This window comes from Sceloporus undulatus, chromosome 5 (genome assembly GCF_019175285.1).
Source record: "Sceloporus undulatus isolate JIND9_A2432 ecotype Alabama chromosome 5, SceUnd_v1.1, whole genome shotgun sequence".
NCBI classification, from domain to species: Eukaryota; Metazoa; Chordata; class Lepidosauria; order Squamata; family Phrynosomatidae; genus Sceloporus; species Sceloporus undulatus.
In genome coordinates, this window is record NC_056526.1 from 164089844 (window position 1) to 164107278 (window position 17435).

At 39.7% G+C, this 17435-nt stretch overlaps 2 protein-coding genes across 3 annotated transcripts in view; one reads left to right on the forward strand and one right to left on the reverse strand.

Moving 5' to 3' along the window:
• LARP7 (La ribonucleoprotein 7, transcriptional regulator) overlaps positions 1-14397 on the reverse strand; it is a 31375-nt gene extending 16978 nt beyond the window's left edge. Inside the window, exons 1-8 of one of the 2 annotated variants that reach the window (XM_042468610.1) lie at positions 14287-14397; positions 11813-12028; positions 11276-11376; positions 11090-11173; positions 8002-8166; positions 6823-6931; positions 2980-3351; positions 1590-1728 (exon numbers count right to left, since the gene is read on the reverse strand). In XM_042468610.1, the coding sequence (XP_042324544.1) occupies positions 1590-1728; positions 2980-3351; positions 6823-6931; positions 8002-8166; positions 11090-11173; positions 11276-11376; positions 11813-12020 (1178 nt within the window). In that variant the 5' untranslated portion in view covers positions 12021-12028; positions 14287-14397. Of the gene's footprint in view, positions 1-1589; positions 1729-2979; positions 3352-6822; positions 6932-8001; positions 8167-11089; positions 11174-11275; positions 11377-11812; positions 12029-14181; positions 14254-14286 lie in introns of those variants that run through there. The other variant, XM_042468609.1, reaches the window with a different exon arrangement.
• Positions 14398-15828: 1431 nt separating this feature from the next.
• The window catches only part of ZGRF1 (zinc finger GRF-type containing 1), a 45000-nt gene continuing 43393 nt past the window's right edge, over positions 15829-17435 (forward strand). The window contains exons 1-2 of the mRNA XM_042469697.1: positions 15829-15964; positions 17218-17293. Coding sequence (XP_042325631.1) covers positions 17273-17293 — 21 coding nt within the window. The 5' untranslated portion in view covers positions 15829-15964; positions 17218-17272. The remainder of the gene's footprint in view (positions 15965-17217; positions 17294-17435) is intronic.

A 17435-nucleotide genomic window follows, 5' to 3' on the forward strand; every position in this document is an offset into this window, starting at 1 on the left:
CATTGAAACACCATACCTCCACTGTGACTCGAAGCAGCTTTATTTTGGCTGTCTGGAACAGGCCATAAAGTGTGGCAAATGCTTCTGATTTACTGAAGTCAAAAAGAGTCAGCACACAGAACACTCATGTAGCACAGCAGATGTGAAAGATTATCCAATTATGGGTTACAGGTCACCACATAAAAACACACAAAAAGTATAAATTGCTAATAGTAAAACAAAACAAAACCCCAAATACCTGTGAATATGGGTTTTCTTAGCATGGAGGTGATGTATATATTTAAAAATTCCATTGTAGACCAGGGATATGTGAATTAATATGTACTAAATATCTTCTCGAATCAAATTTCAAATAGCAGCTTCCCGATGAGGAAGTCAGCAACCACACTATAGATCAGTAGTCCCCAAACTGCTCTTTAAGCAATTTTGGACTTCAGCTCCCAGAATCCCAGGCTATCGGCCAACATGGCTGAGGCTTCTGGGAGCTGAAGTCCAAATTTTTTTTTCAAATGGCAAAGCTTAAAGTACTGCTAGCAACTCCCCTCCCCCCCCCAAAATCATCAATATAGTACCTATAGATTTCAGAAGCCAAACAAGTAAAGCCTGGTTAGTTCTTGGGGACAGGAGAACACTGAATAGCAGTAATCTCCTGGAAGGACTAGGAAAGAATGCTGCCACACACATACCTGCTCGTCCTGTAACCTTAATTCAGCGCAGACATACAATGTCAGCATATGGAAAAACAGACATATCTACATGCTTCAGGAATCCCAAGTCCGCAAGCCTGACTAGAAAGCTGGAACAATCAGACTTAGAACATCACAGTGTTTTCAATTTGTCACTGTTTGGAACAGAGGTGCCATCTCCTTGTAGCATATTAGAGAAAAGGGACAAATTGGGGACTTTAGCTGTCAACTTGGTTGCAAGCTCACTTTTATTTTAAGCAATGAGGAAGGTGGGAGCTGCATTTTTGCTTATAAATCGAACAATTGCATTCTGTTTGCTAATCTACTGTTGTGTGTCTTCAAGTTTTCTGATGTATGGCAACCCTAAGGTGAACTTATCATGGGGTTTTCTTGGAAAGATTTGTTGGGGGAGTGTGTGCCTTTGCATTCCTCTGAGGTTGAGAGTCTGCAATTTTCCTAAGGTCACCCAGTAGGTTTCTACAGATGAGCAGAGATTTAAACCTTGGTCTCCAGAGTCATAAGACAACATTCATACCACTACCCTATGCTGGTTCACAGGGTTGCCATAAGCCTGATTCCATTTGACACCAAATAAGAACAACATACGTGTATAAAGTTGGAATCTAAACCTATATTAAAGTCAGTGCCTCTGTTATTAGGAAATGGTACTGCAGTGGGTTTCCATGGGGATTTGAAACCTGGTCTCCAGAATTCTAGTTCAACATTCAAACCACTACAACACACTGACTATAAAGAGACAGACACCAGAGTGGTTAATTGCATTCTACAGGATCCAGAACAAGCTTGTAAGAAGTAATGTTTGCTTTTAAATATACATACATATATTGCAGCATTCCACTGTACATACAATCACTATAAAGGACTTTGTATGCTTTGACTTACTTTGAGAGAACTCTCAGTGGAATAACCTCTTCTCCCATCTTGTGTCTTTCTTTATGTTTTTTCTTATGTTTCCTTTTAGATTTTGAAAGAGATGTATCTTTTTTATCCCCAACATCTCTTTCTTCTTCAGTAAAAATTTCTAAGTGAAAAAACAGGAAAAATTTAAAGTGATAATGTCTGCTTTCATTTGTTTTACACTTGTATCATGTTTTCATTGTCACTGTGTGCCCTCAGTCATTACCAACTTATGGCAACCCTAATTCAAATCTATGATGTATTTTCTTGACAAGGGTTTGCCTTTGCCTTCCTCTGAGGCCGAGAGACTGTTACTTGTCCAAGGCCACCCAGTGGATCTCCATGGTAGATCAGGGATTCAAACCCTGGTCTCCAAAATTGGTAGTAAAACCACTACACATAGTGCCTCTCCAGCTTTACACACTTTCTGCTAATAATGACAGAAACAAGGGAATCCCTCTGTTATTTTCCTATTTGGTATTCAGAAGCGTTCATTCATAGCCAAGGGCAACAAGCATGAAACAAAGAAAAAGTGATGTGTTAATAACATAACAAAACACATCCTTATGTGAGCCTTATTTGCATATTATTTGACCACCTAAAGAAGTGCTTGTTTAAAATTCATCAAAATATCATTTTAAAAGTTTTGTTAAAGCAACATACTTGCTTGTGTTTGAATCCACATTCTTTTTGGGCTTTGAGATTATGCCACCAAGCTCCCAAACCCTTCCATGTTTTAAATTTTTTAAATTAATATTTTTAAATTTTACAATACAAATTATTACGCTTTCTTCATACAAATATATGCTTTAACACTTTACTTATTTTATACTAAATCTCACTTCAGTGCACCCCTTCCCTAGAACCATTCCCATCCATATACTCCAACCAAAATTTTAATTCATCTCGTGAAGGTAATTTTCCATCTTCTTTTCTTAATACCTTTTCAGTATTTTTTCCCATATTTCATCAAAATCATTTCTTTTCCATAATCACTATCTGCCAGATTTCTTGATACCAATCCTCCAATTCCACATTTATTTTCAATTTCCAACTTCTTGCTATAATTAATCTCGCTGATGTAAGCAAATTTGTTACAGGATTTCTTTCTTCTTTTTTCCATTCTACATCATTATACAGTCATAACAATACTATATTTGGTTTTCTTTCTATTCTTATATCCATAATATTTTCTATTTCTAATATTACTGTTTCCCAATTTTTTAACTTATTTCCATTGCCACCACATACTGTATGTATATATGATCCTATTCCCACTGTTTAAAAATAAAGTTTTCAACCATGCACTAATACAATCCAAAGTCTCTGTTCTTGATCAAAAATTAAGTAATATAAAAGAAGACCTGACTTTTACCTTTGGAATCCTCTGGCCCTTCTGTTGATTCCTCTTTTGTAGAATGAACAGTATCTTTCTGATAAGTTTTCTTTGCTTTCACAACTGGTACTTCAGCATCTCCAGAATGGCTTCGCTTCCTTTTTCCTGGTTTACTTTCTCCTAAACTTGAACTTTCTGTTCTATCAAGCTTTTTTTTCTCTTTCTTTGAAGACTGTCTTTGGACTTCTGTTAATTCCATTTCAGAGTTCTCTGACACTGTTCTGCGTCTCTTTGACCTGCTTGAGGGTTCTGCAGTGATGTCCATATTTAAGTCTTTTGGTTCTGTAGTTGATTGTTGACTGCTTTCCTTCTTTGTTTTGGATTTCTTCTTTTTCTTTTTCTTCTTTTCTTCTACGTAAATGAAATGATTGTTTTACTATCTGATTTTTTAATATTTGTATCCCACTTTGCTTCCTTATAGAACTAAGCCATCCTTTCATGAATGTGATGAAGTGGCTCTGTCCTATGAAAGCTTATGTTACAATAAATGTGCTATTGCTGTAATAAATTTTACTAATTACTCCAGGGAATTTCTCACTATGATCTTAATTATTCTATATTTTCATGGCTATAACAGATGAACCAGCCTGCCCACCTGATTTCAGATGCTCTACAATGTCAGGTCTGTTAGTACCTGGACAGGAAACTAAATACGAAGTATATCAAGGTAGAACTAAAAAAAAATGCATCAGGAAGTCTGGAGATATGCTGTAAGTCAGATATCCCATCTCCCCATTTTGATTACTATCAGGAAATAACCGTCGAAGAAGAAAAATGAATAGGATACATCACAGAAATTTGGGTGCTCCATTCTCTTCTGAGCATAGGAATGGTCAGATGCATTTTGTTTGAAATGTTTATTTAATGCCACATTATTCAGAATGATTTATAATTTAAAAAACCCAATACACTAAATAAAATCAAATGACTTTATAAAAAAATATATCAGTCACAATACAACTTAAAATAAGGAAACTAATATAATTTTAAAAAACTGACTATTTGGAAGCTAAGTAGGGTTAAGCCACTAGTAGATATTTGACCAATACTGACCATTACTGAGAAGACTTTACTATGGCCAGTGGCACTCAAAGATGACCCTAATAATCAGGCAGGGACATATGGGAACAGACACACCTTCAGGCATACTAGTCCTAAGCTAGTTAAGACTTCAGAAATTAGTACCAACACTTTGATATAGCCTGAAATCTGACTGATAACTAGTTCCAGTGAACAACTGTGCTGCTTTATTCTGCACTAAGTCTTTCCAGGACATATTCAAAAGGTAGTTCCACATAAAATGCACAGAAAAATCCAAGAGAGAAGTTACAAAGATGGATAACTGTAGCTAGGCTCCCTGTCCATGCAAAAGCTACCTGTTAAATTAGCTTATGCTGATAAAGGGCACCCCAGACCACTAAGGCCAGTGGCAGAACTGGACTTACTAGCACCCCTACAGTTCAAACTTGCTCCTTTCAAGGGATTGCAACCCATCTAGAACAACTTGAGCACCACTAAACAGATTATTCACTTACTAACAGTACCGCTATCTTGCCAGGATTATGCTCTATCTGCCACATGTTTGTGTTAGTAGGAAAGAGGGGCTACATACAGTCAGAGGTTTTGATGCGAAGTTCCTCCACATGAATGAGAACCCTAACCAATCAGAATTATACAGTCTAATGGACCCATTTCTACTACAGCAAATATGTATATTTAAGAAGGACTCAAGTGCATCAACATGAATGGGTAATCAACTAACAGCCATGAGCTTCTCTTTCCATAAGTATGCATTCACTGACAGTGGCCTGAAATGCACGGGCCAATGATGCACACCCCGAACACAGCCAGAAGCCACAGTGATCCCATGTCATCCAGAAGGAACTGGGCCAAGAAGCAGCAGATAGAATGCACTCCTTCTGGTGCCCTGGTTCAGGACTGCAGAAGCGGTCCAGACTGAAGCCAGGCGCGAATGGTTGCTGCCTTCCTGGCGTGAATGGCATCCGTGTGGCCTTACACTGGTCTATTCAGCTCATCTGTTCATACATAATTGAAGCTAGCATACGTATTTTCATTCATATACTTGTATCGCTACATTTGGTAGTCCTGATGAGAAATCTCTACTTAGGACAAGAGCCACTGTTAGAACAGCATATAAAGAAACATAATGGTTTTGAATTGGCAAAGGGGCCAGGCAAGATTGCATTATCACCTTTTTTGGTTCAACTTGTATGCAGAAAATACCATAAGAGCAGTTTAGACTCCGAAGAAGGATGAGAGGAGGAAAAAACATCAACAATCTAAAATAAGCAGATGACATCATACTACTAGCAGAAGACATCACAGACTTGGAACAATAACTAAGAGAAAATCTAAGAAGGAGCAAAGGCAGGCTTCCTGCTGAATATAAAGAAAATAAAAATGACAACGGAGTATCTACAAAAATTCAACCTAGGCAATGAGGAAATCAAAATAATTAAAGATTTTCCATACTTTGGATCAAACATTGAAGAGAAAGGAGGCTGCAGTCAAGAAATAAGGAGACTAGAAATGTGAAGTGATGAAATAACTAGACAAGATCCTAAAGAATAAAGATATACAATTGGGTACTAAAGTTAGAATTATTGTATTCCCCCTCATCATGTATGGATAGGAGAGCTGGAGGAAAGTGATTAAAAAGAACATCAAGTTGGGTTATAGACCGCCTCTTTGAGGCAGTCTGCACCCGCCCCTTTCCCCGCCGGATCGGGGCCTGAGCTGCTAGAACGGCAGCCGCTGAGGCCCCGATCCGCCGCTGTTCAGGCTGCGGGGAAGCAGCAAAATGCCGCTTCCCCCAGCCTGAAAAGGGTCTTTGGGGCTTCAAGCCCAAGGACACCCGGGGAGGGGGAGAAAGGGGCCGCTTGGCCCCTTTCTCCCTTGCTTCGCTGGGCGCAGCCGTCTGAAGGCTGTGCCCAGCGAAGCAAAGCGGCGCTGCGGACCAGGAAGGAGCTCCGAAACGGAGCTCCTTCCTGGTCCACGGAAAGGGCACCCTAGGCGCCCTGCCGCGGATTGAGGACGTCATGTCCGTGTCGCCCTGTCTAGAGGCAGCGCGGCCATATGGAAGGGTCCTCACGGCGGCGGCCATATGGAAGGGTCACGCACTAAAGTGCCAGTTTGTAACCGGCCCAAGTTATTTGAGATGTGGTGCTGGAGAAGAGTGCTGAGAATACCGAGGACAGCTAAAAAGACAAACAAGTGGGAACAGATCAAGGCTGAACTTTCCTAGAAGATGATCAACTTCAGGCTGTCATAGTTGGGCAACATCTTGAGAAGGCATGACACTAGACAATTATGGCATGCTAGACTCAGTTAAAGAGGTCATGAGTCTGAATCTACAAGACCTAAGCAGAGCAGTGGAGAATACATGGTGGCCAAGAGTGAGGGTTGATTTGAGGGCCATTAACAAAGCATACTTTTTAAAACAGAATGTTCTTAAAGGACCAGCTTAGGGTGCTGTATCATTTTAAGTGTTTTAAAATTTTATCTTTTTAACTGTATTTTTATTCTTTCAATAATTTATAAGTAATCTATTTTAATATTGTAACAAAATATATCACTTTTCTATGTTTTTAACTATATTGTTATTTTAATGTCGTGAGCTGCTCTGGGTCCTAGTTCAGGGAAAAGAGTGGGATATAAATAAATGTAGAAATAATAATACTTGTTAAAATAAAGTTGAAAAACATGCCTGTAAAATGACCATCCTTTATGAGTGGTTAAATACAATTAATCATTTTGGTAACATATCAACAGTCTTCAGAAACAAAAGCAGATAGTACTCACCAACTATACTGGCATCACTTTCAGGCAACGTGGGAACAGGTTTATTTTTTACTGTTTTGGGGAACATACCAGGTTTTCTTGGTGCATCTTCTGGTGGATTATTCAAGAACTTAAATGCAAAAAAAAAAAAAAAAAAAAAAAAAAAAAAAAAAAAAAAAAGTCTGAGCCTTGTGAAATAGTAGCTGCTAGTTATGAACAAAGGAAAATTCCGTTCACATGTAGAATTTGTTGCATTGAAGTCATCCCCAAGAGATGACTGACTTAATGATCATTATCATAAATAGTGTTACAATTAAATATTCTGGCATGATGCAACTGTACTACAGGTACTGAAATAATAAATTTTGGGGTCAAGCACAAGGGCAGGAAAAAGCAGTCAGAAGCTGCACTGCCCACAATCATGGCAACCGCACAGTCCGCTCTTAAAGCAGGCCATCGCTGTGGAGCCCAAATGGACTGCTGGCAAGAATCCCTTTTTGGCACTCCTTTTTCCAGTGGCCCCGGGTCACCTTAGGCAGCCTTAAGTTAGCTTCCAGCTGCTCTGGAGGTGTGCATCATGTACATGCCCCCACCCCCAAAGTGGCTGGAAGCTGCTCTATCTTGCCTGTGTATTTCAGGCCAAAGATGGCAGAGGACAAAAACTGTATGTTTTGCACCAAAAATGGAAAGGGTTGAGTCCAGACATGTTCTATATAGGGAAAGGCTTTTTATCTCCATGGAACAGGAACTGACAGTAGTTTGTGTGTTTGCTTGGTGGTTTGTTTGTTTTTTTTTTTTGGGGGGGGAGGCCATTTTTATCAATGTTGCCTCCCTCCCAAAATCATGTGCCAATTCCACCCTGCTCCATATTGTCTGACAACCTTCTAAAATATTTTGAATGGCTACACAGACCACAAGTAATAGGGACTCTGCAAAAGTCACTTCCTCCTCACCTTCCTGAGTGGGAGAATCCAACAATCTATTCTTTTTCCTTTTCAGTAGGAGTTAATCATGAAATATATTTATTTTACAGGTTTGTTTACTTTCACTGCACACACAGAACCCGACATGTTCAGTGACATTACATAACTATTGCCATAAAGATTCACACTGAGCTTTTTTTAAAAAAAGATATAGAAATCAAAATTGTGTAGACATGAAAATAAACACACACAGGGTCTGGTAACATCCATAACTGACCTCAATTGCCTTTTCTGCTTGCTCCTTTGTTTCAAATTCAACAAATGCAAATCCTTTTGGGTCCCTTGTCGTCTTATAACGAGGAATGCTGATATAAACTACATTGCCACATTTCCCAAATACACGTTCAATCCAACTGTGGTTGACATTTTTAGGAAGCAATTCCTAAAACAAATTAAAAAACAGAAAAGATAAAGAATGTTGTTGTTGTTAGTATACACAAATGCTGTATTCACTTAAGAGCTTGAATTCTGACTACATATTTTAGTATCTCATAAATTTAATACATTACACTTTTAACAGGAAATATGTAACATATGGATTTTTATGTAGTTATCATCTACTGGGACCCCTGACTTTTGTAAGGTTTTGAAAGAGAAAAGGTCTTTCAAAGCTACTATCGTATTCCTTAAAATTTCATAAAGATTAAATCTCACAAGAAACGATTGTAGCATCTGCTAGCAAACTTGATTTCAAAGCCTTTCATATGTGGTGGCATAAGCAGAAAATCAGTAGATCCCAAGAGAAAGGGCTGCCAAAACGTTTTTGAATAAAGTTTTTTTTCCCTGCAATGAAGTACTATCTGATATGTGAATGGTTAAACTGGCTAAAGCCAAAGGATTAGCAGTTTGACTCTAGTCTGAGAAGTAAAATTTCTATGCAGCCTTCATTTAGCAGCCTACCAAGACAGAGAAAAGTTATTAATATTCCTTTGTACATGGTAGTATCTACTGTATGAAGCATCTACATTTATCTTAATCTGATTTAACATTCACTTCTTGTCCAGTCTCAGTAGGATGAACCTCAATCATAGGCCAAGAAATTATCAGTTTGCCAAGTATACGTTCCCAAGTTCCCCTAATGCAAAAAACAAAAAGGAAAAGGAATAGAAGAAAAAGGAAAAAACTTTCAAATGTCATTAGCTGTAGCAAGGAAACAGTTTTTTATATCCAGAGTTATGAAATTACTGTGGCAAAGCACATAATTGCCTTGTGTGTTTTCCAATTTAGGGTTTGGGTTCTGGATTACATTAAACTATAGTTCAGTTTTTTTAAAAAAAAACTAAGCTTCTAATTTCTGACTTGTGGTTCTGCTGGGAGGTGTGAGAAGAAAAAGCAATCTTTGGAGTAAGCTAACTAATTCTGGTACTGTTAAAATGTGGCTGACTGTCAGCAACTTGCCCAACATACTGTGATCAAAATTGCTTGATTTGTACTTTGACTTTGATGCTATAATTAATACAGGCCCATAGATGAAAATTAGGCCCATGCTTGTCCAGTGATAATGTACAGTGGTACCTCGGGATACGAAATGCGCGGGTTACGAAATTTCCGGGATACGAAAAAGTTGGATTGGCAAAAACTGTTTCGGGTTACGAAATATTTTTCGGGTTACGAAATTCATTCCGGCACGAAATTCAAATGCTATAGGCTTCCAGCGCTAACGGAAAGCTATTTCGGGTTACGAAATTATCGCATTACGAAGGGAATGGCGGAACGAATTAATTTCGTAACCCGAGGCACCACTGTATTGTTTTCAATTTGTACAGCCCAAGGATGTAGAGTCACAGCATGAGGGTTAGAGCCTTGCCATTCCTGGCTTATTACAAAGAAAAGAATGGCACTGGCTGAGTGGATGAAGGGAGTAGTCAGTGCCTTGCTAAAACAAGGCAGAGTTCCACATGTCTTGGGGGCACTATGTTAAAGTGGCTTCATTACTACCTGGAGAGGCAAACCCATAATCTGGCACTGGGACAGTCTTGTTTGATCCTACGCTGCATGGCCTGTGCAGTCCCTCAGGGCTCAGTTCTGTCCCGCTGTGCTATTTAAGATATATATGAAACTGCTGAATGAGGTCATCTGTGGTTTCGAGGGTTCAATGTCATCAGTATAGAAAAGAGACAATGACCACCAATAAAGTGTTTCAGTCTTAAAACGATGTCTGCCATTAGTAACGGACTGCATGAGAGCAAACAAAAGTGCTTCTGGTCAGTTAAAAGGCAATAGAAATTCAGTCTATACTGGACAGTGTTAATGCAGCCTGTGTATACTCCTGGATTCAATCCTGAGCCTGGAAGCTCAAGTTTCAGCAGTAGCCAGGAGTACATTTGTACAGTTATGGCTTGTATGCTAGCTGCAGCCATCCCTAGAGATGTCAGATCTGGCCACAGTGACACATGCATTAGTTACATCCCATCTGGATTACTGCACTTTTTCTACACTGAACTGCTTTTGAAGAGTGGAGAAACTTGTGCTGATCCAAGGAGCTGCAGCAAACTTATTAACTGTGTCCACCTACATTAAGCATACAATCCCCTTGCCGCAAAAGCTCCATGGGCAGCTGGTCCATTTTCAAGCACCATTCAAAGTGCTGATTATGATCTGTGAAGCCCTATACAACGCAGGTTTAGGTTATTTCAAGGATCGTATTCTTGCATATGAACCTGTCCATGTTTAGAAATCTTCTTGGGAGACTCTTTCCTTTGTTCTACAACCCACCCATGTGCATCTGGTGGGAAGAAAGGACAGGGCCTTTTCAGTGGCTGGTGGTAGGCTGTCAAAACTCTCCATTCCTAGAGAGATTAGACTGGTGAAGACTTGGCAGGGCTTTGAAAACTGATTGCTTAGGGTGAATAGGCCTTGCATAATGGCTGGATTGTCTATTTGCTTTTTATTTTTAATAGTCAATGTTTTAATGTGTTTTAATTATGTGATAGTTTAACTACATTTTTTACATCTGTATGCTGTGAATTGTTAGTTATGTTTATTTTAATTGTTGTAAGCTGCCTTGAGACCTATACTGGGGAAAATGGGATTATAAATATAAACAACAGTAACATTTTAGTGTTCTATCTGAATGCAATCAAGGAACATGCAGCAAACAGCAAACACCTGAAGCATACAGATGAGGGTGCTTAATAATCAAAATGACAAAATAATCTCTGCACAGAAAATTCCAATTGTTCCAAAAATCATGAAAAAGTACTACTGTAACAATATTTCATTACTCCTTTCCAAAGTTAGAGTAATAATATTCCATTCAATTTTAGAGAAGGAGCAAGAGGAGATTAAAATGAAAGCCATCTTACCACATACACTGTACGATTATCAACATCTTTTGGTTCTTCACCCAGTGGTTGCCGTCTTCTTAGCCTAGTGCCTTCTAGATCCAACTATAGGAAACAAGTTAATTAGGGGAATCTTTGCCACAACTGTTCTTCTCATTCAATATTTTAAAACAAAACCACCAAAACAGAAAGAAGCTTTCTTCTCACCTCTACCACAGATGAACTTTTAACTGCTCGTGCAATCAGTTTTCTATCAGTTGTTAATTTTTTCATTTTGTTAAAAGAAACCAGAAGTGATATGTCAACATCTAAAAACAAGAATATTGAAATTAAGGCAGGAAAATATAAAGACGTTATCGAGAAGGATAGAGAGATTGGTCTCAAGAATTGTCTGTCTGAAGGAATGATTTCCCCTCCATTACAAAAATGGAAGAGAGGAACTGAACAAGAATAAAAACACTTGCAGTTAGGTCTTTAACAACATGGCTCTCAGGCACTGAGTTATTGATATGAGACACATTAAGACAGGACCTAGCTAATTTACCCTGAGCTCTGTGCCTTGTCATATTTTTGTCATATTTTGAAAAACATTTTCCAAATGGTATTTAGACCCTGCACTATGACTTACAAGTACAATTTTGGATCCCAGAATTAAAAACATGAATGATCAAGAATATTTTTCCCAAGAGTCAGCAAGAATATAAAAATGTGATTAATTATCAACTTCATAAAGCACAAACTCACATCCATCTCTAGATTTTTCAATTTGTTCTCGAAGAAATCTGTCCTTGTGAAGATTTACATCACCGAACCAGAAGTCCACTTGCTTTACTATATCCGAAAGCACTTGTTTAACTCTAGACCTTTTCTTTTTTTCTCGTTCCTTTCTTTGTTCAGTAGTTTCTTCCTCCATGCCTTTGTTTCTTACAGCTTCTGCCTCCATTTCCATCATACTGTTACCTGAAAGTGAATATAGCGTGATAATTGATTTTAGGCTCATAATTATTCAGTGATCCCTTGAATCTTCATAACACCAAGATTTCTTCAATGTTGTCTTTTAGAATCCTGACCTTTGTTCCTTTATGATACATGTTTGAAGTAGATAAGTGCATTTACTTTTTAATGAAGAGGATAGTTTTTATGGTCACTGAGGTGGGGTGAGTGAGATGGGAGAGGATGCTTGGGCATCACCAATGTCACTAAGTGCATAAGCCCCAGTCTCCCCTCCACTCCCTACTCTGACACTCACTTACCTCTCTTGTTCCCTCCCTCTCTGCCCTGTGCTCACACCGAAGGTACCTAAGGCCTTGGCATGCACAAGCCCCAGCTCCCCTCTCCACCCTGACACTCGCTTCCCTCTCTTCCCATCTGCCCACAGTGGCAGTCAGTGCTGCTTTTGGTGTTTGCATGGGGCAGATGGAAGGAGAGCTTGGGCTCCCATGCACAGTAGCAGCAGTGGGTGCCTTTGGTGTGATGCCTGAGCTTTATATAGTGTGAAGTCCCTTTATATAATGTATGCTGGCCATAGACCGTAATAATAAATTTCATTTATATAATGGACTCAAGCATCCATGTTTTTGGGTATCCATGGGGAGGTCCTGGAATCAATCCTCCATGGATAAAGAGGGTGCACTGTACATTCCCTGTATGACTTTTCCAACAAAAGCTTTTCTGAACGAAATACAACAGTATCAAAATAGCACAATGGGAAGCCTCTCAAAGTAGAACTATGTTGCACAAGTTCATAAAAAATGGAAACAAAGTGAAACTTGTCCTGCTGTGAGCTGACTCTTCAAGATGATTAAGGTCAATGCGCTTCCAATTACAGTTTCTAAGAATAAAGAAGATCATGTGCAGGACAGAAGTGCAATATCAGTGCAACTCCCCCACAAAGAGCCTTCAATTCCAAAACATCAATACACAATTAATTATAATGGAACACACTGACAAAAGATAAGGTATTGTCCACCACACTTGGGCCAGTCATCATAACTGTCCCTGGCTAGAAAAGCAACAGCTCCATGAGGAGGGATCGTGGCATTATTTCACACAGGGATATTTCTAAAACAATGTGGGAAGGCAGTATTATTATTATTATTAACCAAATACATCTGGTTTGACAATACTTTAACTACCGTAGCTCCATGCTATGGAATTCTGGGAATGATAGTTGGTTGTTTCCCGATTTACAGGCATTCTAAGGCAAACCTATCGTGGGGTTTTCTTGGCAAATTCCTTCAGAGGGGTTTTGCCATCGCCATCCCCTGAGGCTGAGAGGGTGTGACTTGCACAAGGTCACCCAATGGGTTTCCATGGCTGAGCAGGGATTCGAACCCTGTTCTCCTGAGTCCTAGCCCAACACTCAAACCACTTTGAGGCGCAGCAGTGGCGCCACAACAAACTACCATTCCCAGGATTCCCTAGCTTGGAGTCGAGGTGGTTAAAGCAGTCTCAAAGTGCACTATTTCTGAGGTGTGGATGCAGCCTTGATGGGGAGCAGAGGGCAGACAGCTGCATCTACATGGCAGAATTAACGCCGTTTGGGTCCACACCACCTTGGCTCAATGCAAGGGAATTCTGGGATCTGTAGTTTTGTGCGGCATCCAGCCTTCTCTGCCAGAGATCTCTGGTGCCACTGCAAACTACAGTTCCCAGGAGGCCATCGCATTGAGCCGTGGCAGGTAAAGTGGATTACTTCCGCAATGTGGATGCAGCCACAGTCGGCCTCATGGGTCCAAAACGCACTGCAGAAATGAATCCAGTTTGAGACCGCTTTAACTGCCCTGGCTGAGCGCTAGGGAACCCTGGGAAGTGTAGTTTGTGGTGGAACCAAAGCTCTCTGACAACGAAGGCTCAATGTCTCACATAACTACAGTTCCCAGGGTTCCCTAGCACTGAGCCAGGGCAGTTAAAGTGGTCTAAAAGTGGGTTATCTCTGCAGTGTGTTTTGGACCCATGTGTTCTTGCTGTGAGCCTTAGAGCCACTTCCTGGGCTGGCGCATGCGCACATACCTCCCTCGCGGCGGGAGCGGGGTGTGTGTGTGCGCGCCTTCCCTCCCTCCCTCCCAAAGCCATTCCCTTGCTTTCCCATCCGCAGCCCGCCTTGGACTAACCCGAAGCCTAGGGCGGCGGCGGCGGCGGCGGCGGCGGCGGCAGCAACAGCAGCAGGTCAAGGTCCCCTCCACAACGGCTCCCCTCGCGCCCCGCCTCCTCCTCACCCGTCAGAAGGTTAAATTCTCGCGCGACAAACGGACGACCTCACTCTTCCCAACCACTATTGGTCGAATGGAGAGCGAATCGGACCTCCCCCGGCCGCCGTCTTCGCGCATGCGCACAAAAGAGAACCTAGGCCGGCTTCCAGGAGGACCCTTTACGACCGATCATCTCGCGACGCTCCTAGAGATAGGAAAACTAGACTGGCGCAAGCGCACGCCCGAGGACGCATGCGCAGTAGTCTCAAACACACACAAACAGGTATACAGTGTCTATAGATGTATGTCTGTATCTATCTATAAACACACACGTGTGTGTGTGTGTGTGTGTATATATATATATATATATATATATACATATACACACATGCATATAAATAATATCTGTATATATGTGTGTGTCTGTGTGTGAAATATATATATATATATAGTTGCATATATATGTGCGTGTATGTGCCTATATATATATGTGTGTATATATACACACTATACATTGTAGTCCCTATATATATATATATATACTCTACAATGTATATTTCATAGTGACAAATGTGTGTATATATACACACAAATGCATATGTGTGTATATATATATATATATATACATATAAATATAAGTGTATATATATATATATACACACACACATATATAAACAAATATATGTATACATATATAAGCATATATAGATATATATATATATAGTGTCTGTATGTCTATATATGTATATATCTTATAAATGTGTGTATATATATATATACAGTATATATAAACAAAAAAAGGGAAAAGGCATTATGGAGGGGCCTCTGTTGTAAAATAAAAATGACAGCAAAAGTATTTTATGGCATTTTCATGGCTCTAATGGAAAAACTGTCAGAGTGAAAGGAGGGGCAAAGATTTTGCAGTTCGATGGAGCTCATGCAGCATTATTATTATTATTATTATTATATTCATATTCCACTCCCCCCCCCCCGCAAAAAAAACAAAACAACATTGGGACTCAAAGCGGCATACACTTTAAAAGCAGGGTACAATTAAAAACGTACAAATGTGGTTTAGATCTGCAAAGGCTTCGGGTGCAGCCTCGCACTGGAATCCTGGGCTATTTAGTCTGGTGAGCTCCAGAGGCTGAAGGCCTGTTCTCTCATGGGTTCATTAAGACGTTCACCAAAATAAGCAGAGAATTACCTGGTGTGTGCAGCTTATTTAACATTGTTTGATGTTATAGATAAGTAAATAAGGGTCATGGCCTTAGGGCCTCCATAAGTGACAACACAACAGCAATAAAAATAATGAGGAGGAGAAGGAACAAGAACAACAGCTCCTGATTTTTTCTCTTTCCTAAAACTCTGGCCTTCCAGGGGTTTTGGACTTCAGCTCCCAGAATCCCTGACCATTAGCCAAGAGGGCTGAGGCTTCTGGGAGTTGAAGTCCAAAAAAACCCTGGCAGGCCAGAGTTTGGGAACCACAGCTGTGGGCAAAGGATAGTGCCGCTCTATCCGCTGAGACTCTGTGGTCAAAGCATAAGCCGTTCGCGCCAGTGAACCCGGAAGTGACGTCACCCCGCCACTCCCCATTTCCGAACTCTATGGCGTTCCTTCTGTCGCGCAGGGAAGACGTCATCGCCAGCTGGTTGAGCGGGAAACTTCATAAGGTCCGAAGGACGCTTGGACTTCTTAGTAAGACGTAAGACTTCTTAGGCTGCAGAAATAATCCGGTTCGACACCGCTTTAACTGCCCTGGCTCAATGCTAAATTCAATTCTTTGCCTAAATGCAGGCTTCCCTGTGTAACTTTTAACCAATCGCATTTCCACTTAAATGAACTAACAAAGGAGCTTCCATATTTTTCACTGAAGCCCTAATGTCTCTGCAATGAAAGATGCCTCAGGAAGGAGACACTTTGTGGCAGTTGTCTGGCATTAGAGTGACTGGAACTAGTCCTGTCCCTGTCATTCAATTACACAAAGACATTTCTACACTATTTTTAGCATTTCTGTCCTATTTCAGAGACATATCCACACACACTATATATATATATATATATCTGTTCATAGAAAATCCCCTTCATGGCTCAGATGATGTGGGCTGCGTCCATGAAGCTTGGGCTAGAAATTTCTTCTTCTCAGAGACTCTAAAAGGGGCCACTGGGTTCCTTTACTTGTTTCTATGCTAAACACGGCCGTCTCTGAAGGTCGATAAAAATAAGAGAAATGTGTCCTAGATTAAATTGCTTTCTGTGATCCTATTGGACCTAGTGCAAAGAAGAAATGTTTACTGATCAGCCCTTAGGCCATTTCAGAATAACACGAAATAACACTAAAACAAGTAAAACACACTGTACAATCCTATAGAAATTCTATAGCAACTAGAAAAGAACTAAAATGTAATAACACAGAATCTGAAATGTACATAGAGTACTGTATAGATGTCATATAAATGCAAAACAATATACTGTAAGTACATTAGAATACAGTACCTAAAAATGAGACATAGTTTAAAAACTGATCATAAAAATCTATACCAAGATGCCAAAATGGGTAAAAACATAAAAACGAATGTATTACAGCATTAAGATGATAATACATAAAGTAATACAATTGACTTAGTGGGACTTACCTGTGAATAAATATTTATTTATATTAATATTACAGGGAGTCTAAGTTGTGTAAAAGTGGTTATAAACAGGATACACGAATCTCTCTACATCCCAGCCATTATTGATCAAAACACACTGTAGAAATGATCCAGTTTAAGATCGCTTTAACTGCCCTGATTCAATACTAGGGAATTCTGGGAGCTGTAATTTTATGAGACAATTTCCTCTTCTCTGTCAGACAATAAACTACAATTCCCAGGATTCACTAGCACTGAGCCAGGGCAGTTAGAGCGTTTTGGACCTAAATTCAGTTGACTTAAAATAGGATATTTTCTTCCTCAGGTAATATGACCTTTCAAAGAGCAGTTCATCAGTATACTCTTGTTTCACCAAAGTGATGGCTTGTCAGGAGTTTATTGTGAGTATTTGATATTTTAAGTATATTTAAATATATAGCTTGCATTTATCAGTATATTTTGAATTATTCATAGTTTAAAAGTATAATGCCGTAAAAGTACATTCACATACTGTCAATTAAATATGTATATTTTTATTTAACT